General features: G+C 37.9%; 1 protein-coding gene across 2 annotated transcripts in view; it reads right to left on the bottom strand.

Moving 5' to 3' along the window:
• Positions 1 to 26,509, bottom strand: part of ZRANB1 (zinc finger RANBP2-type containing 1) — a 56,743-nt gene extending 30,234 nt beyond the window's left edge. Inside the window, exons 1-2 of one of the 2 annotated variants that reach the window (XM_063103388.1) lie at positions 26,140 to 26,509; positions 5,483 to 6,333 (exon numbers count right to left, since the gene is read on the bottom strand). In XM_063103388.1, the coding sequence (XP_062959458.1) occupies positions 5,483 to 6,296 (814 nt within the window). In that variant the 5' untranslated portion in view covers positions 6,297 to 6,333; positions 26,140 to 26,509. The remainder of the gene's footprint in view (positions 1 to 5,482; positions 6,334 to 26,139) is intronic. The other variant, XM_063103389.1, reaches the window with a different exon arrangement.
• Between the last annotated feature and the right edge of the window lie 1,486 nt (positions 26,510 to 27,995).

The following is a 27,995-nucleotide window of genomic DNA, read 5'->3' as shown; positions in this document are numbered from 1 at the left end:
CTATCGCAAAAGTTGCTCATGCCACAGCTAATGGGCAACAGAACCTTTCAGCATTAAAATTCCATTTTTTACATGTACTTGTTATATCAGTTTCATTCTTTTTCCCCTATACCTTCAACATACCCACCAAATCTCAACTCCTTCCCATCTTCATCAGCAGGAATACTGGACAAGCTAAATGCTTGTGTTTAAGAAGTGAGACAAAATGCAAGCTAGGAAGTAATAGGACATCCAATAACAACTGAATAAAATATTTTCAAGTAAAATCTGTATTTTATAGAGCTCCAGGTATAGTAAACACATAGAACGATTTTTTAAAAATCAAATATTGTCATCAGTTAAAGTAGGAAGATGGAGAAGAAGAGACCTGACTTCAGACTCTTCATATCCATAGACTGCTTGGTGATAAACTGAGACCTCTCTACCCTTTCCAATTAAGATCCTATCATACCAACTACTCTAATCTTCCCCTGACAGCCAGGGAGAAATAGAGTTGGCTCCACTGGGTCAAGCCCCACGTAGTCTGTAAGGTCAAAAAAAAAAAAAAAAATACAGAAAGCAAAGAAGAGGGCAAAGAATCTAGAAATTCAGAAGAGGAGCAGGATAAAGATGTACTTGTGCAGATCCCAATTTCCAAAAAGATTCATTCATTCATTGATTCAACAAATATTTGAGTGCCTGATATGGCACTGTTCCAGGTACTAGGATACAGCTGTGAACAAAACGGGGAAAATTACTGACCCTCACAAAACTTAAATTCTAGGGGGGAGAGAGAGACACACAAGCAATAAACAAGAAGACTAAGTATATTAGAAGGTGACAAGTGTTATGAAGAAAATTAAAGCTGGGACAGAGGATATGGACAGGCCTGAAATTTTAGATTCAACAGTCAGGGAAGGCCTCACTGAGAAGGCAACACTTGAGAAAAGAACTGAAGGAGGTAATTTAGCAAATCCTGCAATCTGGAGAGAGCAATAACTACAAAGTCTTGAGGCTTGTTTGCAGAAAAGAAAGATGGCCAGAGTGGAATGAGCAAGACCCAGTCAGATGAGTTCAGAGGTAAACAACGTATATGAAGGGAGAAAAGAATGTGGGACACAGCATATAGAAGGCCTTGTAGAGTCTCTGAGGGACTCTGGCTTTCACTGAGTGACAAAGGCAATCACTAGAGGGTTCTGAGCAGAGTTTTCTTAAAAAAAAAAAAAGAATAGTTCCTATGTTGAGAGCAGACTGTAAACAGAGGGCAAGGAGAGGATCATGGTTTGGACCAGGTTGGTGAATAATAGTCAGATTCTGGATATATTCTGAAGGTAGAGCCAACAAGATTTTCTGACAATTAGAAATGGGGTATAAGAGAAAAAGAGGAGAATAAGGATGACCAAGCCAACAATGGAATGATGAATTTGCCACTGACTCAGATGGGAGACTATGGGAGAACGGATTTGAGGGAGAAACCAGTTCAAACTCACTGAGTTTGAAATGAATTTGAAATAGCAGACCCTCAAGGGGAGATGGTGAATAGGCAGCTGGATATGAGTCTGGGTTCGGGAATACAAATTATAGCAGCATGTGGAATATACTAAAAAGCATATGTACTTCACAGGGCCTGGTTTTCCAAAGCCTTGCAGTTTCAAATATTGACCATGCGCAGGACTGGAAATTTCCTCAGGGTATAAGTCTCTGTTGCAAGATAAGGATTGTGGCACAGCAGGTTGCTGGCTCAAGGACAGACTAGTTACTGATTGTTGTGTAAAGATACGGAGAAACTGCTATAGAAAGGAATGTTTGCTAAGATCAAACTGTTGTTGATAGGACCACTTAATAGCCTTACTGGAATGTCATCTGGCTTGTTTCACTGAAAGTTACCAGCCTATACTGTTAAACTAGAACCCCACCTATGTCTCTTCCTATAACTTCCTGGTCTGTAAAATAAATGCAGGAAGAGAACCCCAATTTGGCGTTAATTTCCCAAATGGAAGGGTTGGCTCTCGCTTGAGCATTCCCAGGGAGATTAACCACTTCGGGGCTTCTCACTGCTCAGTAGAGATGGGCTTTGAGTAATCCTTTCGTCTCCGTCACCCAGGGGAAGTGGGGTGACAAATCCTTGGGGGGCGAAGCAATGCAAAGCAACAATAGCACAGATTTAACCTGGGGTTCTTATCTGACCCTGTGTCCTTTCAAGGGATAAACTTGGGTCATAAATTGAAATGCAATTTCACAAGGCAATTGATTCAATACAACAGCAGAAAACAGCATATTATGTGGTGCTGCCCGATTCTCTAGGTACACTGTTGCCTACCAGTGGGAAAGGCAGTCTATGGTGAGCACTGACATGACCTCCCTGAAAACACCTGGCACCAACTGCAGACATTCCAGAGACAACTGTACATTTAAATTCACATCTCTCCCTTTACTATCGTGACTCCCACCCCCAGATTCCACTTTTACTGATGACAGGTTTTGGCACCACCACCCCCACATAAAATATGACTTACCTGAAACTTAACACCCAACAGCCATGTAAAGACGCTTGCTCAATACTGTTGTGTTTACCTTCGCCTTCTCAACTGAATCTTCCTTATTCCTATCGGCTACAAAGCCAGCCTGACGTTAAGATTTTTTTCCAATTTTAAATGGGAAAGTCTCACATTTTATACTCACACTTTGGGGAATATAAGGTAGGCAAAAAGGGGGAGGTAAAGGTGAGTTTTCAGCACATGTGGATTTCTGTTAGTCTTACTGCTCAAATTTTTTCTTTAATTAACCCAACACAGAGCGTAAAAGTAAAAAAAGTAAATGTTTTTAATATATTTCGGTGATGTTTACAACATATCAGGATACAACCACCCAATAGAGACAGGTCCCTAACCTTCTGTAAAACAGTTCAGAACCATATTGTGCAGGTAACAGTCAAAAATATTTGCTGAGAGGAAAGACAGAATCCACATTACCAAGAACCAAATAAAATCAACCCTTGGCCCTAAGAATCTAGAAACTTTGGAATGGTGCTATGGCCTCAATGTTTATCCTCTCCAAAGCTCACGTGGAAGTTTGATCCCTAACGTGGCAGTGTTGAGAGATGGGGCCTTTAGAAGGTTAACTGGATCATGAGGGCTCTGGATCATGGGTTAAAGGGTTAATGGATTAATGAGTTATCAGGAGTGGCACTAGCAGCTTTACAAGGAGAGGAAGACACACATTAGGATGCTTTTGCCCCCTCCACCATGTAATGTCCTGCACTGCCTCAGGAATCTACAGAGTCCCCACTGGAAAGAAGGCCCCTCACCAGATGTGCTCCGTTGACCTCGGACTTCCCCGCCTCCAGAACTATAAGAAATAAATTTTGTTTCTTTATAAATTACCCGGTTTCAGGTATACTTTTAATAAGAGACAGAAAACCAACTAAGACAGGTGAGGAAAGCAACTTAATAACAAAGAAATTGTTTTGTAAACAAAACCAAATCCAATATTGGCCCTGATGACAGAAGTTTTTGTTCCATCTTTAAAATGAACTCACAGCTACCATAAATGCTAAACAGAGGTGTAAGAATGGCTATTCAAAAGAAGTAAAGATATTTGTTAAGAAAATAAAAGGCAGCACCAACACGGAAAAACAGCTATAAAGACAAGAAATAATAGCCACAAATACAAACAAGTTGATTGTGTGTTTCAAGGAGAGAAAATATTTCAAAGCAAGAGTCCTTATCCTGGGATCCAATGACTTGAAGAAACAATGAACCCCTGATTCCTAAAGGATTCTATAACCCCAAAAGTGATTAAGAATCACTGCAATGAAGCTTAGTTCATTTCCATCCATAAACCTATGTGTACTATAACACTACCTCATAGTAAAAGTAAACACAGTACACTACTGTCCACAAAAATATTTGAGTGTTCCAATGGCATACAAGTAATTAAAAGAAAATCACACCCCACAAAAAGGTCATCTAATGTAAAAATCCATTTACATGAAAATCTAGAATAGGTAAATCCATAGAACAAAAAGCAGATTGGTGGTTACTGGGGGGACAGCTTAATGGTTACTGTGTTTCCTTTTGTGGAGTTGAAAATGTTTGAAACTAGACAGAGGTGGTGGTTGCACAGCACTGTGAAGGCACTAAATACCAGTGAATTTTTCTTTCAAAATAATGAATTTTATGTTACGTGAATTTGATAAAGTAAATTGATAATAACAAAAGCCTATTGCATCTCCTGTTCAAAAAAAAAAAAAAAGGTGGCAATCACACCATATGTGGACTCCCAATTTGGCAGGGGTGGGGAGGGATATCAATGGATGAAATCCGACAACACAGTCAAGAGAAGATGACTCAGTGTGTTTTCATCCCTACTCCTCAGGATAGGAGAAAACTGGAACTAACCGTTGGGGGTCCCTACTATGACTGGAGTTCAGAAGAGCTCATCTGCTGGGATATTCTTTCTGCCAGGACAAAACTAAAATAGAAAACTTGGATTTCTTGAAATCTATTCATAAGACTTGCAAGTTCACACAGCTATTTCTTTCATATTGCTGGGGTTATATAAAGGTAGATAAATAAAAGAAATTAGTACTGTAGAAAAAAATACAGCTAAGCCATGTTTAAGGCTTAGCTGTTGCTCCACACAAAGTTTAACCTAAGCAACCACTCAAAACTTCCTTTACAAAACTGAATGTCAAAGTAAGCACCCCATCCAAACAATTTAAATAATAAAATTCAAACATCTAAATATTAATCTTCTCAAAAAAAATTACTAAAGACTCAAATAACTGCTTTTGTGAATTACATCACAAATAGCAAACTCACAAGGTGAATACCTGGAGAAAAACCTTGCTCTCACATATCCCTGGTCCTTTAACAGCTGTGAGCTAATAACTGGAATCAATATTCAGAATTTCTTTAGGACAGCACTAAAAACACAATGCACACAAATCATAATTTGAATTATAAAATCAGCCGGCTACATGAAATAAGTTCCATACAGTTTGCAAATATTTACCACATGACATTCATGTTAAAGCAACATCAGTATTTTCAAGGTCAATATTATGTTTGTTCAACTTCTTGGAGTCACACATTTTTGTGATATTTTTAACATCTGACTAAAGCTTCTATCATCACAAGATGCTCACACTGTTTACAAACACTCAGAAACAGCAGCTGGTGTTCTTCAGTCACATCTTGTTACAATAAACAGCGTAGCACTTTTAAATTCCAGGTATATATTTTACTACTGATATGTAAAAACTTCGATTTATCTTAAGATTTTTCTCCCAATGATGGAGAGACACATACACAATTAAATGCAGGCAATTTAGTACAAAGTTATGCAAGATCACAGATTTTTATGCATGCCTATTTGAGAGCACAGCTATCATGCTGATGAACTAAATGCCAAATAATATTGACCTTACTTATAGCTTTCATGTCATTTTTAATATCTTTTCCCATCCCATTCAAGAAATGCAAAAAAACCAGAAACTTACCCACACAAGCATTGAGGAATAGCCAATCAGTCTTTTTCATCCTGTTTTTAATTTGCTTTAATTTTTTAAAGTCCACTTCAAGCTCCTCCTTGCTGCCAACAGCACCAGCCAATTCAATCCTCTGAAAATCCATTTTCACTTCTGAGTCCCGTTTCATAGTAGGAGGCGATCTTCTTTGGCTATTACCACTACTGCAGCTTCCCCTCCATCGAGCTCTGTCTTGCTCGTTTATTATTGAAGAAGCCTCTTCGGTATCTGCCAATTCTATTGCTTCAATGTTATTAGGTCTGGGATGGTCACAAACAACACATTTTTTAGCCTTGGCCCAGTTTTCATACGTGCAAACAGAACAAGTCCAATGCTGGGTCCTTGTGTTCAGTTTATTTCTATCATTGTATTCCTCACAAGGATCAACAGAAAAAGCAACTGGTCTTGAGCCAGATCCTGAGGATTGAGGAGATTCTGTGGGACTCCTAGTCCTACGCTGGGATAAGCACTGAGTACATCTGATTGCTCTTGGCCAGTTCAAATATGTGCACATGTGGCATGACCATTTATTTGCATTTTCCATGCTGTATGAAGACTTAACTCTTGGTCTTGCACTAGAATCTGGACATATCAAAGGACTACTTCCTCCTTCTGTGCTGGAAGGATCCCAATCTCTACCAACATCACTTGAACCACTTTTAAATGGATCTTCTGTAATAATTGTTCCACTAGGTCTTTGGGCACGACACATAGTACACTTGATTGCAGATGGCCAGTTTTCATACGTACAATATTCACAAGCCCACTTAATTCCACGTTCTGACATTGTGTACTTCTCGAAGCAAGTTATGTCAGGCAGGAAGCTATAAATAATTAGGACACGGTTATTAAAACAATAACTACATAATTTCACCTTTAGAAATACGCCCCAAAAAATAAACATACCCTTCATCTCATAAAATATACATTTCTCAAAAGATGCATTGTAAGCTTCCATACTGAATTATCCTAATTTTCTTTTTTGATTTCCATAGAGACACTGGAGATAAATTTCCAAAGAAAAATCCTAGACCTCAGGATTTCATAAAATTGTACTTTGGAATGCAAAAGAGACAGGCAGGAGATAAAAGGGAGGTTTGTTCTATAAAGAAAGGAGATTAAAATAGGGAAGCCACTAATAAAAATGTTTAATATCAGCCAAGCCATCACTATCAATTTAGAAAAGTAACCAAGTTAAAAGACTCAAAGGGAAGGGAAAGAACACAAACCAAATAATACCTTAAACATATAACCATTCTCAAATTATGAACAACATATATTATGCTATCTAGGTATAATATCATAATGTTTGATTCACCAACTCAGAAGATCAAAGTCAATTCTATCATTCTAGCTAAGGGAGAAAAGCAGCTTAAAAGTGTTAATTATCTACTGCTCTTAATTAGCACAGGTATAAAAGATGTGGAGGAGTAATCGTTACAATTAACAAAGTAACATTGCGACAGAGAGACAGTTCCTTAACATCCTGTGCCCTCAAAATCTAGTTCCTTCTGGAGCACAAAAAGAAAACAGCTTATCATTTATACTTGGAAAAATCAAATCAATGGAATCTCCCTGAGATAACTACTAGCATAACCATTCCAATATAATTTTTAATGTTCATAACTCAAAATATCCATTATTTTAAATATTTAAAATATACTCAAAATTCAATTCGTATTAAAAATAATACTATTTAGGGCCAAACCGGTGGCTCACTCGGGAGAGTGCAGCGCTGGGAGCAGGTTCAGATCCTACATAGGGATGGCCGGTGCGCTCACTGGCTGAGCGCAGTGTGGACGACACCAAGCCAAGGGTTGCAATCCCCTTACCGGTCACACACACACACACACACAAAAATAATAATAATAATAATACTATTTAAAAGGTTCCTAGGATTCTACAGTGAGCTTACGAACACTGTACGATAATGAACATTTTATGGCTGAATGACAATTCATAAATGAAGCAACTTACATAGCAAATTTAAAACCGGGGCGGGTGGACCGGCTGGCCAGTAAGGGAATCTGAACCCTTAAACTTGGTGTTACAATACTGTGTTCTAACCATTTGACCTAACCAGCCAGCTCAATAATGATATTTTTTAATGACTTGAATTTTAGACACTGGCCATCAAAGCCATCTTCTCCATTTTCTTAAATCCTTTCTCAACTCCATTTCATCCCACCACCTATTTTTAACCAGGAAAGAGAAAGAACTCCAAGGCACAGTAATAGAAACTTTTCACTCTCCTTCTCAGGGATTTTTCTTGAATCTGGAATGCTAAATCTTTCACTTTGGAAGTGTATTATGCTCCTGCCCAAATGCTGTTTAGAGTACATATTCACTATAAGAAAGGGTACTACTTAATAGCTAAAGTAAAAATCACACTTACTAAGATTTTAGTTTCCATGCTATAACCTTCACCTTGCACATGGTTAGAATAAAAGTACAGTTTATAAATCAGACCAAAGACAAGATTCAGTCTTCATGCTGGCTCAGATTCTGACTTCCTCAGGAGATACTGCAAAACTTGATAAGTGGTCCTGTCTGACTGTGAATAGCTATTCCTGTAAAGGAGACCAAAACTGAATTTCACTTGAAGCCTGCTACTTTATCCAAAAGTTTGTGTTTTTTTAAGGCTTTTATTTTAACCAATTCTATATTTTAATCCTACTCATTTAATTTTAATAACCAACTTCCATATTAGAATTTTAATTTAACACAGCAATAAAATCAGCTAATTGATTGAGCTGATCAGCCAAATGAAACATGGGAAGGATGTTTTTTCTACATAACCTTAAATGTGTGTGTGCACACAGACATAAGCATGCTAATATTATCGTTAATATTAATTTGGCAGTGCTAAGTCAATTGCTACCTATACCGCTTGTATTACTAAAAGAGGAAAGATGGTATAATCCAAGTAAACAGAAAAAAAATTCTTATATTTAACTTTGACATCTTTTTCCTTCAGCACTGAACTACACTTTTTTCTTAACACAGGTAATTTAAATTTATCTTAGATTTTTAAATTCAGTTTGTACACACTAATTACACACAATGTAACAGCAATTTCAAAGTGTCAAAGGGCAGGGAACTGGACATCAGAAATTTAATGCCAACTTTCATATTCATTAGGCAGCTTTGTCCTTTAGTTTCTCAGGGAGAAAAATATAAAACTTACTCATGCTATTGGAAATACAATGATTGTGCACAAACTTACATAACAAGAATAAATGCTATAATAAACATATATCCAAGGCTACCACAAGTAACTTCAATATTTCATTTAAAATACTCACATTCAAAAATCCATGCTTGCTTTTTGATAAGTCTTACTTTGATATATTTGTAGGCTCAACTAAACAGCCTGTGACCTTACCTTTTCTTAGCTAATCTTGATGAAACTAATGTACCAGGCATAATATATCTAAATGTCCAAAGCTGACAAAAAAAAAGAACTAAAAATTGTCACAAAAAATAACCACTGTCAAATATGCCTGGTAAAATAATGGACAAATAGCTGCCTAATTGTCCTGCCCCATCCAAAAATCCAGGTAACTAAGCAATAACACCACCAGCCTCAAGAGTTGTAAGAGAAGTGCATTTATATTAGATAACGATGCATAGTATCCACTCTATGAGGAACTGAAACTTCGTAGGAATATTGTTTTTTATTAACTGAAAGCTAAAATTCATTGGAGAGGATTGTCTGAGAGATCTATTTGTATCTGCGTAATCAGTAAATGGAATAGAAGAGTAAGGGTAACATCTCAACTATGTGATCTTGCATTATTAAGAAGCTAACACTGTGTACACTTTTTCCTCCAGATGTAAAAACACCTCAAAAGGTACATAAAGTCAGTTCAAAGTAACCAACTCTTAAGAGTTAATACTGCACCCTGAAATAAAACTGCTACTAAATATCATTTTAACATATTCATATACACAAGTTAATATAATTTGCAAGCCAAATTCTGCATGCAACATAGATTTCCAAATTCTATCCAAGCAATCATAATTCAATTAATTGGTACAATAAAACAACAATAAAATCTACAAAATCCAGACTTCTTTAAGGAGAGGTGGACACAACTGCTACTCTTAAGACAAATATTCCTTGGTTCAAATGCAATACCAACAGTTTCTATCCTAGGAATAAAGATCCCAGGAATCCATTTGTGCATCAAGCTCTACCTGCAGGATGAATAATGTTTCCAAATATATCAACCATTTCCAGTACTAAATTCATAAGCACATTTAAGTATATTCTTCCAGTTCAAATAATAATAAAAGAGCGCAAGTATTATGGTATATGTATTTATACAGTATATGGCTGGGGGAAGGAAGGGGCTAGTAATTCAACATTTGTTATATTGTCATGTTTAATGAATTAATTAAACCATATTTGTGAAGTATAACTAAACATTGTACAAGAAATAATGTATCTATATTGAAGTCAATTACTCAAAGTTATAGCTACAATTACAAATTCCCCCAACCACCTACTAAAAAAACTAAGAAAGAGAGCTGGAAAGGTTAATCTTCACCAAGTGCAAATTCCTTAAGAAACAAACTGAGCTAAGCTCAGTTGCCAGTTAGTTTCAAATATTCACTACAACTAATAGCAATCTTAAGGGTTTTTATTAGCTTTATTAATATAAATTCACGTTAATATAAATATCTATTCATTTGTTAATATAAATATTTATTCATATAAATCTGTGGAGATTAACAAATGCTCAGAGCACATCTTAAGGGAATATAGATGAAAGCTAAAACAAAAAAGGAATCCCAAGCATGTTGAATTTTCAGATTCTGTTAAACTATTACAAGGTAATTCTGAATTATAAAACTTACGTAAATAAAAAATTTAAAGTACTACTTAATTCTTAAGCCCCAAATCCCACACAGTTCTTTCCTCATAAGTATCTGAGGAAATAGATACTTATGTCTTCCTCACAATATTCATCAGGAAAAACAACCGATCTAGAGCAGGATCCTGAAGACTGATGGCATGGTGAACCCTCCCCATCTACAAATCTGACCTCATTTCAGGGTTCCAATAGCTTATTCCAAACCCCTTATCTTCCTCTCACAACTAACTCCTATTCTGACTTCTCCAGTTTCCAATAATGACCCAATTAATATCCCTGTGACCAGCAGAGAAATGCAGAATCACCCTGAATTCTGCCTTCTCCCCATAGATTCTTCCTACAGATTTCTATCCAATCAGTTATTTTCTTCCCATTCCCACTGTCATTTCAGTTCAGGTCAGAACTAGGATAACAACCTCCTAAGCATCTTCCCTTTCTAAATCCATCCAGCTGTCAACAAACAATCCTCTTTCGGAAGCTCTTCTGCAACAGTATAAACTAACTCTCTTCTTCTTCCTGTCACACACATACGCCACACATTCCAACTCATGCATGTGTCACCACCCCCCAATGATACATACATGAAGGCACTAGCTTAGGCACACAAGCACAACAGACCCATTACACTCACTCCTAGCAAATCCTACCCATCCTTCAAGGCTCAGTTCACTCTTTCGTGAAGTTTTCAAATCACTCCAAGTACATTCCCAGCAACCATACTTTTACTGACATTTGGCACTTACTGCGTTTCCTCTTTGGGCTAGTTTCTGGAACGTTCACTTATGTATGTTTTTCCTATGTTACTCCCTCCCCTCAATTTTCAATCAGGTACCCAGGCTTTCCAAAACCTTGGCTCAGGGATTCCAGTGGCACAGAATGTAGACCAGCACCTGTGTTTTGTAAAACCCAAGAGACTATACTGAGTGACCTGAAAAAACTAAGGAATGAAGCTTTTGAGCAATCTCAGGAGATATTCTAAAGAGAATGAGATCAACTACATGGTAGCACTGCTAAGGTGGCATGAACTCAGTAAAAAGTGTCTGCAAGATACAACTATGTGCCAAGCTAAAGGCACTGGAGGCCCACGGCTGGTGGCAGAGCCACAGAACCTGAAGGAACCCTGTGGAGGGCAATGAAAGACAGTACCATTACTAGTACAGGCAAAACCTGAACCACATGACACCACACCTTCCAACAACGTGAGGAGAGAGGGCCCCAAGGATAGCTGAGGTTGGATTTCCTGCCAAGTGAGTACGGACTTCAAATTTTCTTTCTATCTGAGTTTTTGGACTGAGATTCATGTTTGATACAGCTATGATGTCTTCTTATTTCCCCAACCAGATTATATAAACTGAACAAAACCTATTACAACTCTTTTCTTCTCATTTCACATCACACCAGTTAGGTCCACGTACTTAACTAATCTAAAATATTACACAGCAAGTCATGACTTCTACTGTACTTCCCATTCCATCCCCACTAAAAATATATTTATATACTAAAAAATGTAATTTAATCAAATCTATAAAATTATAAAATCTTTTTGCCTCTGCTAGTTTAGCACATGGAACAAAAGGAACTCTTAACTGAAACACAAAATACAATGACTACATTCTTCATTAAATGGCTTAGTGTGGAACCCTCTGGTTCCATAATCCATAATTAACCACACTGTTCTCACTTGGCTTTCAAGACACTCTCATGGTTTTCCTCCATTCTCACTACCTGTTCTTCCTCAATCTTTGCTGGCTTCCTTACACTCCTGATTTAAAGAACCAAGGCTGTCCTAGCTCTCCAACCACTAACTCCCTTAGGGGTCTCATTCAATCTCTGAACTTTAAATACCACCTATATTCTAATGACTCCCAAATTCATGTCTCCAGGCTGGATCTCTCCCCTAACTCCAAATTTCTGAATCCAGATGCCTGAAACGTCCATTTGAATGTTTAACAAATATCTCAAACTTAACATTTCAAAAACTAAACTCCTGATCAAAATTTCATGCTTCTAAATCTGTTTTCCCATCTACAAGATGAAGGGATTATCAGACTACTAAAAGCCATATGGGACAAGGAAAACAAGTACGTAAAACTTCAGGAAAGGGCAGCCTGAGAAGGAATGCCAAAGACTGAAGTCACTGCTTACCCAAATCATTAGAGGTGGGTGAATATCTAGACCAACTCTGTCTATTTCACAATTTTGCCAGGTTCACCCTTGACCAAATAAGAAAACAGTAATAGCTAATATTTGCTAGGCAGCTAGTATGTGCCAGGCGTTGTTCTAAGCACTTTACATATTTTAACTAATTTAATCATCAGAACCCTATGAGCAGGGACTATTATTAACTCCGATTTTAAAGTCTGGAAACAGGCAAAGAGAAGTAGAGTAACTTGTCTAAAGTCACAAAGCTACTAAGTGGCAGAGCCAGGGTTTGAACCCAGGCATTCCGGATTATAAGTCTGCACTATACACATTGTGCAATAAATACATATTTATACTGCAGCACAGTCACCTGTTCCCACTATCCACAATTTGGACTATTAATAAACAACATGAGTTCTGACTGAGTAGTTTCTCCTTGATGACTACTGAAAGGCAACATCTAAACAAGCAAAACATAAAAAAATAAAAAACCTTGTTAACACATATTTTGCTCACATTTTAGCTTCATAAAATTATACATAATCTTCTCAAAGCATATCTAGATTGAGAACTACTAGAAAATGTCTAAAAAGTTGAGCAAGTAAGCAGGACCTAGAAAAGTTATATATAAAACAAAATACACTAACTTCAGCAGCTGAAATTAAGTGAAAAAAGAAAATTTGGAGTAATCATGGAGTAACCATGGCAGAAACCATGGTTCTGCACTATAAAATACATTTTTTGTTTTGGAGACAGTCACCAAGAAAGAAAATATTAATTAAAGTCAGCGTAACATCTTTTACACTAATATACACCAATCCAGATTATTTAAAGAAACCATGGAATGTTAATTAAATAAGACAAAAGTCTTCCATTTTCATTCAGCCAACTGAAAAATGGAAAGTCTGCCTAAATAACATGTATATGAATTACAGTACCTATACATAACCCTGGTTTAAAGGAAAACAAAGAATAACTGTCTGTAAGATAATAAGCAAATGATATTTATCCCTTAGATCCTCAATATTCTCATCTGTAGAAATATAAGGAAACTAAATAAGATGATCTCCAGAATCTCTACCCCATGTACTAAATTCTAATTAGCAAAGAGTCTCTCATCCTTCTAAAGACTAACCTTAAAACCACTTTTATTAAATTTATTTTGCGAATACCCTATTTCTAAAGATTTTTTTTTTTTTTTTTTTTTTTTTTTTTTTTTGTCTTTTTCGTGACCGGCACTCAGCCAGTGAGTGCACCGGCCATTCCTATATAGGATCCGAACCCGCGGCGGGAGCGTCGCCACGCTGCTAGCGCAGCACGCTACCGAGTGCGCCACGGGCTCGGCCCTAAAGATAATTTTTTAAAGTTTAACTTTTCCTTTCTCCAATCATGACAAATTCTGATAGTCAAGTCCAAATTTTAAAATATTTACTAATATTAAAGATCACATAAAAGATCTAAGCACTATCGAAAACCTCTTTTTAAAGTAAAGCTATCATACACTCACACACCATACCATCTATGAATTATCTGTGCCAAATAACGGCAGCAGCTATCAAACCTGAATATGATCAAGCCTCTAGATCTGACTTCCAATTTACAGGATACAGGGAATAGAGGCACAAAACTGATACCATGGGGATTCAATCAGCAAATTCTAGGTATTGTGTGTGTGTGTGTGTGTGTGTGTGTGTGTGTGTGTGTGTGTGTGTGTGTGTGTGTGTGTGTGTGTGTGTGTGTGTGTGTGTGTGTGTGCGCGCGCGCACACATGCGTGTGTGTGTGAGAGAGAGAGAGAAAGAAGAAAAGAAGGGAAATCTGAACACTGATGCTACAAAATTACTGTTTTTAAGGTGTGATAATGGTGTAGGGTGCCCATGTCTTTTAAGAGTCCTTTTCTCTTAAGAGACAGATACTGAAATATATACAATATTATAAGATGTCTGGAATTTCCTGTAGAATAATCCATTGGAAAGAAGTAGAAGGAATAAAATGATATGACATTGGCCATGTGGTGATAGGTGGGTGATGGATACATGAAGTGATGGATAATTTGAAATTTTTCAGAATAAAAAGTTTTTAAAATCTATCAGTAAAGTAATAAATGCTATTCTAGACTGAGATTGTTAATGCTAGAAAAGAAACAGGAAGCAGTATATGAGGGGGTCTTCAAAAAACTTATGAAAAGATTCATACTATCTTTTAATTCTATCTGTCCACGAACTTTTTGAAGTACCCTAATAACATTGAGACAGCGCTACTCAAAGCGTGATCCAGGGATTTGTAATAGTCTATAAACTGGTTACTGGTTTGTAGAGACATTGAAGCAAGCATCTCAAACTTTGGCAGCAATTTTACAGAATAATTTTATAACTGTGAATCTAGTAACAAAAATTGGGGTTTGTGTCTAGCAAGCAATGTTACAATACCTGAAAAACTTAAGAATATAGTTTCTTCCTACAACTTACAAGTATACTTCACAGAAGAGAGGAAATACAGTTGGCCCTATGTATCCACTGGTCCACTCCATGGATTCAACCAACTGCAGCCCGAAAACATTTGGGAAAAAAAATCGCATCTGTACCGAACATGTATAGACTTTTTTGAGGGGTCATTATTCCATAAACAATAAATTATTTATATAGCATTTACATTGTATTAGGTATTATAAGTAATCTAGATATGATTTAAGATATATAGGAGGATGTACATAGGTTATATGCAAATACTACTGCATTTTATATCAGGGACTTAAGCATCCACCCAGATTTTGGTATTCATGGGAGGTCCTGGAACCAATCCCCCACAAATACCAACAAACAACTACATATCAAAATATGAGTCAAAGTTCCTTTCATACTAAACTTCTGCAAATGAATATCATACTTCAGAAAACCAAGACAGACTTAAAGAGATAAAAATCTGCTTTCTCATTATCTCTCATGAATACAGATGCAAAAATCATCTACAAAATATTAGCAAGTCAAATCTGACAATGTATAAAAATAAGTATACACCACGACCAAGTGTAATTTATCTCAGGTATGCAAGGCTAGTTCAACATTCAAAAAGCTATTAATGTATTTCATCACTTCAGTAGGCTAAAGAAGAAAAATCACATGATTGTATCAATATATGCAAAAAAAAAAAAAAAAAGCATGACAAAATACAAGACTCATTCATGACTTCTTTTTTAAAAAAGTCTCAGAATAAAGGAGCACTTCCTCAGTGATGAAGAGCATCTACAAAAACCTACAGCTAATGCCATACTTAATGGTGAAAAACTATGAACTTTCCCCCTAATCAGGAATAAGGCAAGGATGTCCCCTGTCACCACTCCTTTTTAGCATCATACTGAAAGTCCTAACTCACTAAGACAAGAAAATGAAATAGAAAGTATACAAATTGGAAAAGAAGAATTAAAACTTTGTTCACAATGGCATGATTGTCCATGCAGAAAATTCCAAAGAATAGACAAAAAAAACTCCTGGAACTAAGCAATTCTAGCAAGGTTGCAGGATGCAATGTTAATATACAAAAATCAATCACTATCCTATATGCCACCAATCAGCAAGTGAAACAGGAAATTAAACACACATCACCCTTTACATTAGCACTCCCCCAAATGAAATGCTGAGGTATAAATCTACCAAAATATGAGCAAGATCTGTATAACAAAAACTACAAAACTCTGATGAAAGAAATAAAAGTAACACTACATAAATGAAAACATTTCATTGTTTACGGATAGGAAAACTCAAAATTGTCAAAATGTCAGTTTCTCCAAACTTGATCTATAGATTCAAAGCAATCCCAATCAAAATACCAGCAAGTTATTTCGTGGATATCAGCAAATTGATTCTAAAGTTTATATGGAGGGCAAAATACCCACAATAGACAACCCAACACTGAAGGGGAAAGAACAAAGTCAGAGGACCAACACCATCCAATTTCAAGACTTACTATAAAGCTACCATAATCAAAACAGTGTGGTAGGGGCAAAAGAATAAACAGATCAATGAAATAGGACGGAGAGCCCAGAAACAGACCCACATATATACTGTCAACTGATCTCTGACAATGGAGCAAAGGCAATATAGTGAAAAAAAGATAGTCTTTTCAACAAATGGTGCTGAAACAACTGGAAATCCACATGCAAAATGACTCTAGACACATTCACCCTTCATAAAAATTAACTCAAAATGGATCACAGGTCTAAATATAAAATACAAAATCATAAAACTCCTAGGAAATAACAGAGGAGAAAATCTAGATGGCCTTGGCTATGGCAATGACTTTTTAGATACACCACTAAAGATGCTTGGTTTGACTGTGTCCCCGAAAAGTTCTTGTACTGGAAACTTAAAAAAAAAAAAAAGAAAAAGAAACTAGCATGAAGGGCTTCCACTAGCCTAATCTAGATTGATTTCAGCATGACATAAATAAATGGTAAAAGATGTAAACCACTGAGTAAAGTAAAAATCCATAAATCTACACGATGTAAATAAATAGGAAAAGGTCTTTGTTACAGTACAAATCTAACTTACAAATTCAAAAAGAATGAGTGAATTAGAAAATCGTCATTTGACAATCTACACAATAAATTTGGAAAAGAATCATCAATGAATGTTAAGGGTATAGATGAAGATTTGAGGATTAACAGGATATTTAAATAGTCTCAAAGTATTTCCCCACAATACTTCATAATAAAGAAATATGACAGACACCACCTTACTTCCCCCAAATACTTTACACTTAAGAAACATGGTAGTCACCAACTTAAACCATGTAATCAAAATTAATCACACCAGTAATGACATCTGCCTCCTTTTATGCTGTACCAAGAACACAACATCATTTCTGTGGTATCCTCACCAAAAAGTACATAATCTGACTCTAATCATGAGAAAACATCAGACATACCCGAAATGAGAAACTTTCTACAAAATAACTAGTCCTATATTCTTCAAAAATATCAATATCATGAAAGACAAAATTAGACTTTACTGTTCCAATTAAAGGAGTCTTAAAAACATGGCAACAGAAAGCAACACATGATCTGAAATTTTCTTCTGCCTTTATAAAAAACATTAATGGGACAACTGATAAAATCTGAACAAGCTCTGTAGAATCTTACACTTAAGAACTGCTTAATAGTATCATATAATGTTAATTTTCTGATTTTAACAATTGCATTGTGGTTATGTAAAAGAAAGCCTTGTTTTTAAAAATCACACCAAAATATTTAGGGGTAAAGGAGCATCAAGTCTGCAACTGACTTTCAAACAGTTCAGGAAAACATATATATGTATATTTATATATATCCACATCACATAATAAACCCTACAGTTTACAAAATGCTTTCACATACATTATCATTTTCATCCTTACAAAAACCATAAAATAGGTACAGAAGAGTACTTTTATATATGAATTTAACCTCCAACATCCTAAAACCTTTTTCAAAGATTGTCCCTTCTTTCCCCCTACAGCCAAGCCCCAGTTCATCATCTCTCCACAACTATTTATTACTCTAACTGGTCTTCTTACCTTCATCTGTCACATTCCTGCCAGAGTGGTCTTTCCAAAAAAAAATCTGATACTGCTATTCTCCACCTTTAACATTTTTTCAACAATATACTACCAAAGTTACAAATCCTAAACAGGGCACAAAAGGCCCTCCACAATTGATCTTTTAAGTATCTTCTCAGCTACCCTTCCAAAGACACATGTCAAGAATATCCTACAATATTTTCCTTTAATGATTTATTACTGTTTCACTTTTCCACGTCTTGATATTTATACCCAATTCTCCCATATAGAGGGAAATGTACTGTACTTTTAAAATGTGAGTTTGAGTACCTCCGCATCTCTTACTGAATCTGGGTTATTGGCCAAATCCTTAGGACCCAAGCCTCTTCATCTGAAAATCTGAGGACAATAATGCCTTACCTGTGTTTAAGTTGAGGCTAAAACAGATCATCTCAATATCCAAGTCCTATAATTAATATCACAAACAAATGCCAGCTCGAAATACCAACACCTTAAAATTTTGTATGGGGCTTTAGGTCACAGAACACTTAAAGTTACATTATTTCATTGAATCCTCAGAATCCTAAGGTACACTTATAATCCCTAAAGTACCAGTATCTTCATTTTTATGAAAATAATCTGTGGCTTCAGGAGAGGTGAAATGTCTTGCTGAAGGTCACAAAGCTAAGAAGTAAACCCTAGTTCTGACTCCAGTTGCTCTCTCACTAGTGCACCCCAGCCTTCCAGGGTTACAAATACACTGCCCACGAATATAAGGTTACAAGACGGGCTAACTGTAGTCACTGTCTCTAGCTACCACAAAGCACTCACACTACCTCCTAAACAAGTCCCCAAATGTTCACTTCTCTAGATTCCCTACTACACCCCAGTCCAGGCCACTGCCATTTCTCACCTGGATTACTGCACAGTCTCCTAACTGATCTTGCTGCTTCTACTCAAACCACCATCCAGACAGATCCTTTTTAAGTGTAAACTAAACCAGATCATGACACAAAAACTTAAAATCTAATGACTTCCTAATCAATTCAGAATAAAATTAAAAATCCCCAGCCTTATTTACAAATCTTTACATAAAAGTGGGTTTCTTTCTGTTCCTTTTACAAGCCAAGCTCATTCTCCCCTTTAGAGCTTTGTATTAGAAATCTCCTCAGCCTACAAAGCTCTTTCCACAGATGTTCACATTGAGATCTCAGTGTGAGGAAAAGGGTCTTTGTTACAGTACAAATCTAACTTACAAATTCAAAAAGAATGAGTGAATTCTTTTGGTACCTTTTGGTGAGGATACCACAGAAATGATGTTGTGTTCTTCTTGGTACAGCATAAAAGGAAGCAGATGTCATTACTGGTGTGATTAATTTTGATCACATGGTTTAAGTTGTTGTCTGCCAACTTTATCACCTCTTCGGGAAGATTTTCCCTGACCACTTAGTCATTCTCCATCATATCACCCTACTTTATTATCTGCACAGGACTTACCACTACCTGAGATGTTTTTGTTTGCTCCTCGTCTGTCCACACTAGACTGTAAATACAAGTAGCAGAGACTGTCTTGATCATAGGTGTATCTCAACATCTAGTATATGTGCTTTCTGAAATGCTTAACAGTGATGAGTTCATTATTATGTTTTCACTGCAGGATCCTTTTCAATAACATTTTATGTAATCTACTTTTAGAAAGTCCTAAGCAACTTCAAATCACATAGTAGGTGCTCAATAATTAATTTGCTGAATGAATTTCCATAAAACAATGGCTTTAGATTTCCAATGTAATACAGTAAATATCCCCAATATATCCCCCCTACACACACACACACACACACACACACACACACACACACACACACACACACACACACACACACACACACACACACACACACACACACACACACACACACACACACACACACACGGACTCTTCCTTCCTCCCATGTGTAAAGATGATCCACAGTAATGAGGATCAGGAACCAGAGAGGGAATAAAGTACTCCTAACTAGGTGCTAGGAGTGTCTTTCCAGTCATTCGCATGTTTTAGCCATAGTGCATCCTCGCTGTTCCCTCAACATGACATGTAATTTTCATGTCTCCATGCCTTCACTCATTATTGCTTCTGCACAGGGTGCTCTCCTATTCCACTCTCCAGTCTTTTTTTTTTTTCTTTTTTGTTTTATTAGTATATTCATTGTTACAAATCACACTTATTCTTTATGCCCCTTATCCAATCTCCCCCTCCCCCTCGTCCTCCCCTTACCCCTCCCTATCTCTCCCCCTCCTGCTTCTAATAACCATAGATTTATTCTCTCCACCTGATAGATTAACTGTTCCTCTGTGAGTTTGTTGCCTAGATGATCTGTCCAGTACTGAGACAGGTGTGATCAATCCTCCCCTATTATCGTAAATCAGATGCTACTTCTACTACTTTGGACACTCATTCTTATCCAGTTTTATACAGTACCTAGAATCCTGTTACTCTTTCAAGGACCAGCTCAAATGTTTCCACCTCTGTAAAGTCCATCCTGACCAATCTTAATCTCATGCTAAATTAATCACTTCTTAACCACTTCAAAACAAACTTCTATCATAGTACTTAGTTTAGTAGATTATGGTTTGTTTCTAATGCTCAACTGTGAAAAATTCATTTATGTCTCTATAAAGAGCATCTGCATGTAACAGTTGCTTACTAATCATTTAGTCAATAAAAAGGAACTCAATATTCTGCTGGTACCAAAGGATAGCATTTCCAAAAATGTTTAGTCAAAAATAGTTCTGAGAATTGTAATAGTACCCTTATTTAAAAATAAATTGTAGCTCCATTAAATACCAAAAAACTGATATTAATTACCCAACCCAAACAAAAAAACCAAAGTGATCTATTAAAAATCATAGAAATTAAGTCTTATCTTCAGAATTTCAATCACAAATGTATTGCTGCGATTTACTGTGCAACACTAAGTAGAGATCCTTTTCTTCATCTGCAGAATAGGGATACTTTCTTCATATATCCAGGGAAGACTGCCTTACAATAATCAACTTATAGTTGAGAATAATTATATTGTTAAGCTAAGAAAATTTCAACAAATGGCACTGGGACAACTGGATAGCCACATGCAGAAAACTTAAGTTGAACTCTACCTCATATCATATACAAAACACCTCCAAATGATCACAAACCTAAATTTAAGAGCTAAAACTATAAAATTTTTGGATGAAAACATGGATAAATCTTCATGATCTTGCATTAGGCAAAAGCACAAGTGACAAAAGAAAACATAGATAAATTTGACTTCATCAAAATTAAAAACGTTTGTACTTCAAAGGATACCATCAAGAAAGTAAAAAGACAACCCAAAGAATGGAGAAAATATTTGCGAACCATTTTTCTGATAAGTGACTTGTATCCAAAATATATAAGGAACTCTTATTATAAATCAATAATAAAAAGACAACCCAATTGAAAAATGGACAAAGGACTGAAAGACTTCTCTAAAGAAGATATGCAAATGACCAATAAGCATGTGAAAAGACTCTCAAAATCATTAGTCATTAGGGAAATGCAAATAAAAACTAGAGATGCCACTTCACTAGGATGACTATAATAATAAAAATAAAAATAAACCAGACAATAACAAGCATTGATGATGACGTAAAAAAATGGAACCCTCACACATTGCTGGTAGAAATGTAAAATGGCCCAACCACTTTGGAAACAGGTGGAAGCTCCTCACAGGATAAATTATTTACTATATGACCCAGCAATTCTACTCCTAGATATAAACCCAAGAGAAATAAAAACTCATGTCCACACAAAAACTTGTTCACGAGTGTTCATAGCAGCCTATTTCATAATAGCCAAAAAAGTGAAAATAACCTAAATATCCAAACAATGAATAGATAAACAAAACGTGGAATATCAATACAATGGAATATCATTCAGCCATAAAAAGTACTGATACATGCTACAGCATGATGAACCTTGAAAACATTATGCTAAATGAAAGAAGACAGCCACAAATGGCCATATGCTGTGTGATTCTATTTACATGAGATATCCAAAATAGGCAAATCTACAGACAGAAAGTAGATTAGTGGTTGCCAGGAGCTGGGGCAAAGGGGAAATGACTGCTAATAGCTACAGGTTTCTTTTTGAGTGATGAAAACGTTCTGGCATAATTATACAGTGGTGATGGCTGCACAACTCTGTAAATACACTAAATAAAAATCCCTGAATTGTATACTTTAAAAGGATGAATTTTATGGTATATAAAACATACCTCGATGAAGCTGTTTTTTGGTTTTTTTTAAACTTAGAAAAAACTGGAAAAATATGCAACTGACTCCATTCAAACGTTTCTTATTTATATGAATTGACAACATCCGTATAAAAATTTGACTTGACAAAGGATGAAAATCCAAAATCGTGTTATATGGCTGAGGAAGAGGTGGGACAGTTTGCCCTTAATATATGAACTATAAAAATAAAAGAAATTTACTTTTACATTACTAAAAAGTTCAATTCACTAAGCAGCAAAAAAAATTACCAACTTTATATTCAACTTACCTGGTCAACCTCCATTTTAAAATTCAAACTAAAAAGTTCAATTCGCTAGGCAACAGAAAAATTATCAGCCTTTATATCCAATTTATCTGGTCAGCCTCTATTTTAAAATTCACAAGAATGGCTCTGGTCAAAAACTTCATCTTAATCCAAATACCACCCTCCCAAAAATCAAAGAACGCTTACCTACCCAGCTTTCTTAAGTAGTAAAATTACTGTATAATTCTATGAAAGTACCTTTTACAAATGCCAAGTAGACTAAGTCTAGTATTTCTGGAAAGTTTATTAACAGATTAGTTTCAGGTTCAATTGTGCTAAAAAGGATTCTGAAGCTTAAAAAAACATTTTTATATAAACTTTCTAAAAATCAGTCAATTTCAAGGGGGAAAATATTTTGATGAGCTGGCGGAAGACTTTCCCACACAGATGCAGTGAAAAGTCAAGATTGTTTACTGCTAAGAGACTATGTATCCATAAAACACCATGCTTCCTACACATACGCACAACAGAAAGATACACACCTATTTTCCAAATGCATCAGCATCCACCTATGTACTACATAATTACATGTATTACCCTTAGTGTACAAAAATACTATAGACCAGCTTGTTTGTGTTTTCTTTCAACAATGTTGACAGGTAGCAGTGAATCACGTTTTCCTGCCTCATCTTTCTTATGATCAATGACACATGCTGCCAACGTGAGGTTAAGAATGCAAACTGCGGCTACAGATTATTTTCTCCTTCCCATGGTGCTAAATGTTACCTCTGTACAAATATGGAATTGCCAACCTTACTGTCTGGTGCCAAACTCAAAACCAAGTAACTGATCCAGACTCAAATCTGAAGTAAACCACAGAACTGTGGTACTTATTTTTATTTGAATATGACATGATCATTATCAAAATGTTGAGCATCCTCTATAGGCAGTGAACTGTGCTAACAGACATAAACATACTGACCAAAAGTTTTTTAAGAGACAGCCATAATTTCAAATATTTTGTCCCATAAACCAAATTCTCACAAACTCCAATACCTAGAAGAGTACAAACTTAAAATACTGCCATAACCAAAAATACTTGTCAGACTATATATCCATATTTTCAGTGCTGAATGTATATATATGGTCTCCATAGATAAAGGGTTCATACCTGTTTATGAGAGGTCTTAAAAATTTATTTGGGAAGCAGAATAAAACATAAAAAGATAAAATGAAATTGAGGCTAGCATATGCTAAGAAAAAAAGGAAGAAAGTCTCGCACAAGAGAAGAGTGAATAGATCCCTTGGGGTTGAAGAGGTCAAAAAGGCTTCCCAAGAGACAGAACCTAACTGGTCCAGAGTAAAGAGAGTATCCACAAATACAAGTGGAAGAGGATTTCAAACAATAAGAATGGCATAAAGAAAGGCCAAGAGGAGGGACTTCACAGGAACAACAAACAAGTTAGTTTGGCTGGTACTAAGGATTCACAAAGGGAAAAAAAATCAGAGTTAAAACTGAAGAATAGACCAGGACCAGACTAGAGAAACTCTACCTCCACCATACCAAGGAGCTTGAACTTTTATTTTGCCTGTATTCAGGAGTTTTCTGTAAGTCTTTATGTTATGATGTTAGGAGGCGAAAGTGTTCAAATGTGCAAGATATTATTTACCCAAAGCATAAGTAAAGCACAAATAATCCAAATGAAACACCACATCACTAGGAGAAAAAGTGTTCAAAGCCTAGATACAAGAGGGTATTATCAGGGGAGAGGAGAGAGAAGCAGTGATGTTCAAATAATATAATTGAACCAAGTTAAATAAAAAGTTACAGGGGTATACTTTTGCAACTCACATTTATTTAAGGTTTGCATTTATTATAAAAGCAATATAAGAATAAAGCATGTGGAACAGCTCTCACTGTATCAAGTACATATATAAAGCAATTTATCTCATATATTGTACAACTGGATCATGAGTTCCAAAACTATGTTAATCCTCAGGCTTTAAATGTGATATGCCATAAACCCTAAGGGTGTACAGTTCTGGATCAAGGCCATAAGCTTAAAATATACTTACATCAATGAGTTCATCATACCAACCCAAGCATATTTCAAGAGTAAATACATGGGTGTCCCAATGCTTTCAGGCATTAATAAAAGGTGTTGAAACAACAACTGAAATAAATACCACTGATGGCATTCAAATAATATCCTCCCCAAAACAGTAAAATGTCCTACTACCTCTTTACCCCGCCAAATAGACCAATAAGAAAAAAAAAAGTTATGAAATTTTAGTATAAGAAGAGTGCTTATATTAAGAAGCAAAAATCAAGAGGGAGTGGGGTTCTAAATTTTTTTAGAATTACTTCATTTAATTAAAAATAATAACCAGGAAGCGAGATCCAGCTTTATTCTTCCCAAACATAATTTAGATGACTTTCCCAAGGCCCCTGGCACAAACTAAGATCAAAATTCCTTACAGTTTCCCCTGGCTTATGGTTTGTACACTGAGTCATCCATGTTTGATCAAAACAGGAGTAGCTCGAAGGTTGCACAAGTGATAAAGTAGTAAAAAACAGACCACAGGCAGAGGAACCACTCATTATATAACAGTTCCAAGAGTTAAAGACTTCTTTTCAACTGTACTGCTAAACAGTATTTTATACATTGGATTTACACACTGGACTTATTAACACCACCATGATAGATTGATTACACGGTGAGACCAAAATACTGGGAAGAGGGGGCGGTGCTTAACCTGATAGTCTACAGAGCTACTAAAAAGGGGAATCAACAAACTTGAAGAACGAAACACTCATCAAGAGAGTTTCAAAACACCAGTGTATCTCAAAGATAATGGGCCGGTTCAAACTTCCAGGCTTCACCTAAACTGTCCCTTGTGCTTACTGCAGGTATTCGTCACAGTTCTTTTGTTTGTGAAATGACCCTCACCAAACCGCAGCGGAGAAAATAAGATACTCGAAACCGAACAATCGTTGTTAGGAGCGGGAAGGGTAGCTCATCTCTCCCCAGTCCCAGCTCCTCCTGCCCACCCACCCCTTCGCCCCCACGAGAAGCCACCGCAGGAGGAAGCAGCCAAGGGACCAAAATACAAGTTTGGAGACCAGCACCAACTTGCGGCGATGAACCCCCAAGTGCCTGCGGCCTACTGCAGAGTGGGAGCGAAACCCACTCACCCACTCGTGTCTGGCAGGAAAGGGAGCCGGGGGCAAATCTGGCGGCAGAGAGGTGGCAGAGCCGGCCACGCGTCCAGCCGCGGCCGATCGACGGTCGGTAAACAAGCGGGGCGGACCCGCCCTCCCACAGCCCCCGGGCCTGTCCCCGCACCGGAGAGCCCAAGATGGAAGGAGGCGCGCCCGTGGCAGCCCCGGGCCCCTGCCCACCCCTCGCCTGCAGCGCCGCCAAACCCGGGGGAGGCTCGGCGGCCTGGGCGCCGCCTGCGAGCGAGGGGCCGGGCGGGCCGCGAGGAGCCTGCGGCGGGCACCCCCCCGGGGCCCGGTTACCTGGCGGCGGCAGCGGCGGCACCTCCTCCAGCTCCTGCTCCTCCTCCCCGCCCGACGCTCGGCGCCCGGCGGCGGCGGCGGCGGAGACGACTCCCCGCACAGCCCGCGGCGACCAGCCGAGCCTGGTCCCTCTCCGCCTCCCTCGGCGCCGCCGCCCGCCCCGCTGCTGCCGCCTCCGCCCTCTCCCCTCAGTCAGGACATGGTCTCCGCGGGCCCGCGCGCGGCTGCCGGCTGCCGGAGGCGGGAGGAGAGGGGCGGAGAGGAGGCGCGGAGGCGGGGGGGCGCCGGGGGGCGGGGGGAGCCAGGACGGGATGGGGGCGGCCTCGGGCGCTGCGGAGTCCTAATGGCGGCGGCTGAGGGACCCGGAGCCAAATAAACCTCGCGGCGAGCAGCACAACGTCAAGGCCGGACCTCGCCGCTCGCCGCCCTGTCATTGGCCCCGAGACCTCCAGCGGCGCAGCCAATGGGCGGCCGCCTCTTTCTGGGCGCCAGGGGCGGGCCGCGGCAGGATGACGTCATCGGGAGCGCGGCCCGGATTGTGAGGCGGCGGCGCGCGCGGGATGCGCGGTCTGCGGGACTGGCGGAGCGTGACGGCGTCGACGGCGGCTCGGAGGGCGTCCGCGGGCGGGGCCTGGGCGCGTGCTTGTCCTCTTGTGTGCAGGAGGGTCTCCCGACTCTAAAACCAACCCCCAAGTATCACTACTCCTGAGTGAACTACTTAGTACCTTAGGTGCTGCTTCGCGTTTTCCTGAGCACTTTCAGGCTGTTGAAAAGACACCAGGGAAGATAAATGTCCGGTGCTTTGTGATAGTGTCATTTGTATATGTCTGTGTTCTACAATGTCTATGTTTCACTCCTGGCTTCGCGGCGGCTACCCATTTCTGTGTGTGTGTGTGTATGAATATTTACGATCTCTCTATATAGCACATGCACTCGTACACACACATACATACGTGATGAAAAGCCATGGAGACCTTCCCCCTCGCCGCCCTCCACCACTTCCTGGCTCTAATCTGGGGTAAATCCAACTTGCTTATGGCTGGCTTTTCTGTAAATTGGAGATAAGCCTCACCTGTCTTCAGACAGAGGCTAAATTACAGCCGTGGGAAAAAAAATACTACTCTGAGAATCCCCAGAGCCCAGGTTCTAAATAGGATATGTTACATGGTGATGTATTTCTGTCTCTCTTTTTTACTGTAAAAATAGCCAAATAGCCTAAAGTCAGCATTTGCTAAAAACCCATGAGTGTGTCAAGTTCTTCTAGCTAGAGAGCTTTGTTTTTCCCAGTGGGACTTCACCTTGCATTTTTCATACTTCAAATTTTGTTTATTTCAAGAATTTCAAAGACCGTAAAACACAGCAACTCTTTAAAAGTTGTAAATTCTTTTAATAGTTATCTGTGGAAGAAAACTGCAGCACTGACAAAGGGCATTTAGTAGTAGTATTTAGACACCTCAGGTGCAGCAGAATCATGTTATTCAGAGTTTAATCAAATTTTTAAATTTTGGATGAGACTTTAGTAAAACTATTCATGATGTTCTGAGTTTCTCTTTGCATAAATATAGTGAAGGGTGTGAGCACAGCTTCCCTATGACCAACAAAGAATAATAGCTTCCCCTCACCAACAATATATTTCACAATCGCTGGTGTATTTTATCCTCAGAGCTGTTCCTATGTTATAGAGATTTTCAACAATTCCCGTGTTGCTCAAGGACTTGTCAATAAACCGAGTTTATACTGCAACAGTCTTTGACTACAAAACTTAGGACACATTCTCAAACATGTAATTAACACCATTGTAGATCAAATCAAACACCATGTTATTATATAAGAACAAAAGTTCGACCAACATTTCA

Source organism: Cynocephalus volans, chromosome 7, assembly GCF_027409185.1.
Source record: "Cynocephalus volans isolate mCynVol1 chromosome 7, mCynVol1.pri, whole genome shotgun sequence".
Taxonomy (NCBI): Eukaryota; Metazoa; Chordata; class Mammalia; order Dermoptera; family Cynocephalidae; genus Cynocephalus; species Cynocephalus volans.
The sequence above is the reverse complement of the archived record's forward strand: the minus strand, read 5'-3'. Positions and strand labels throughout refer to the sequence as shown.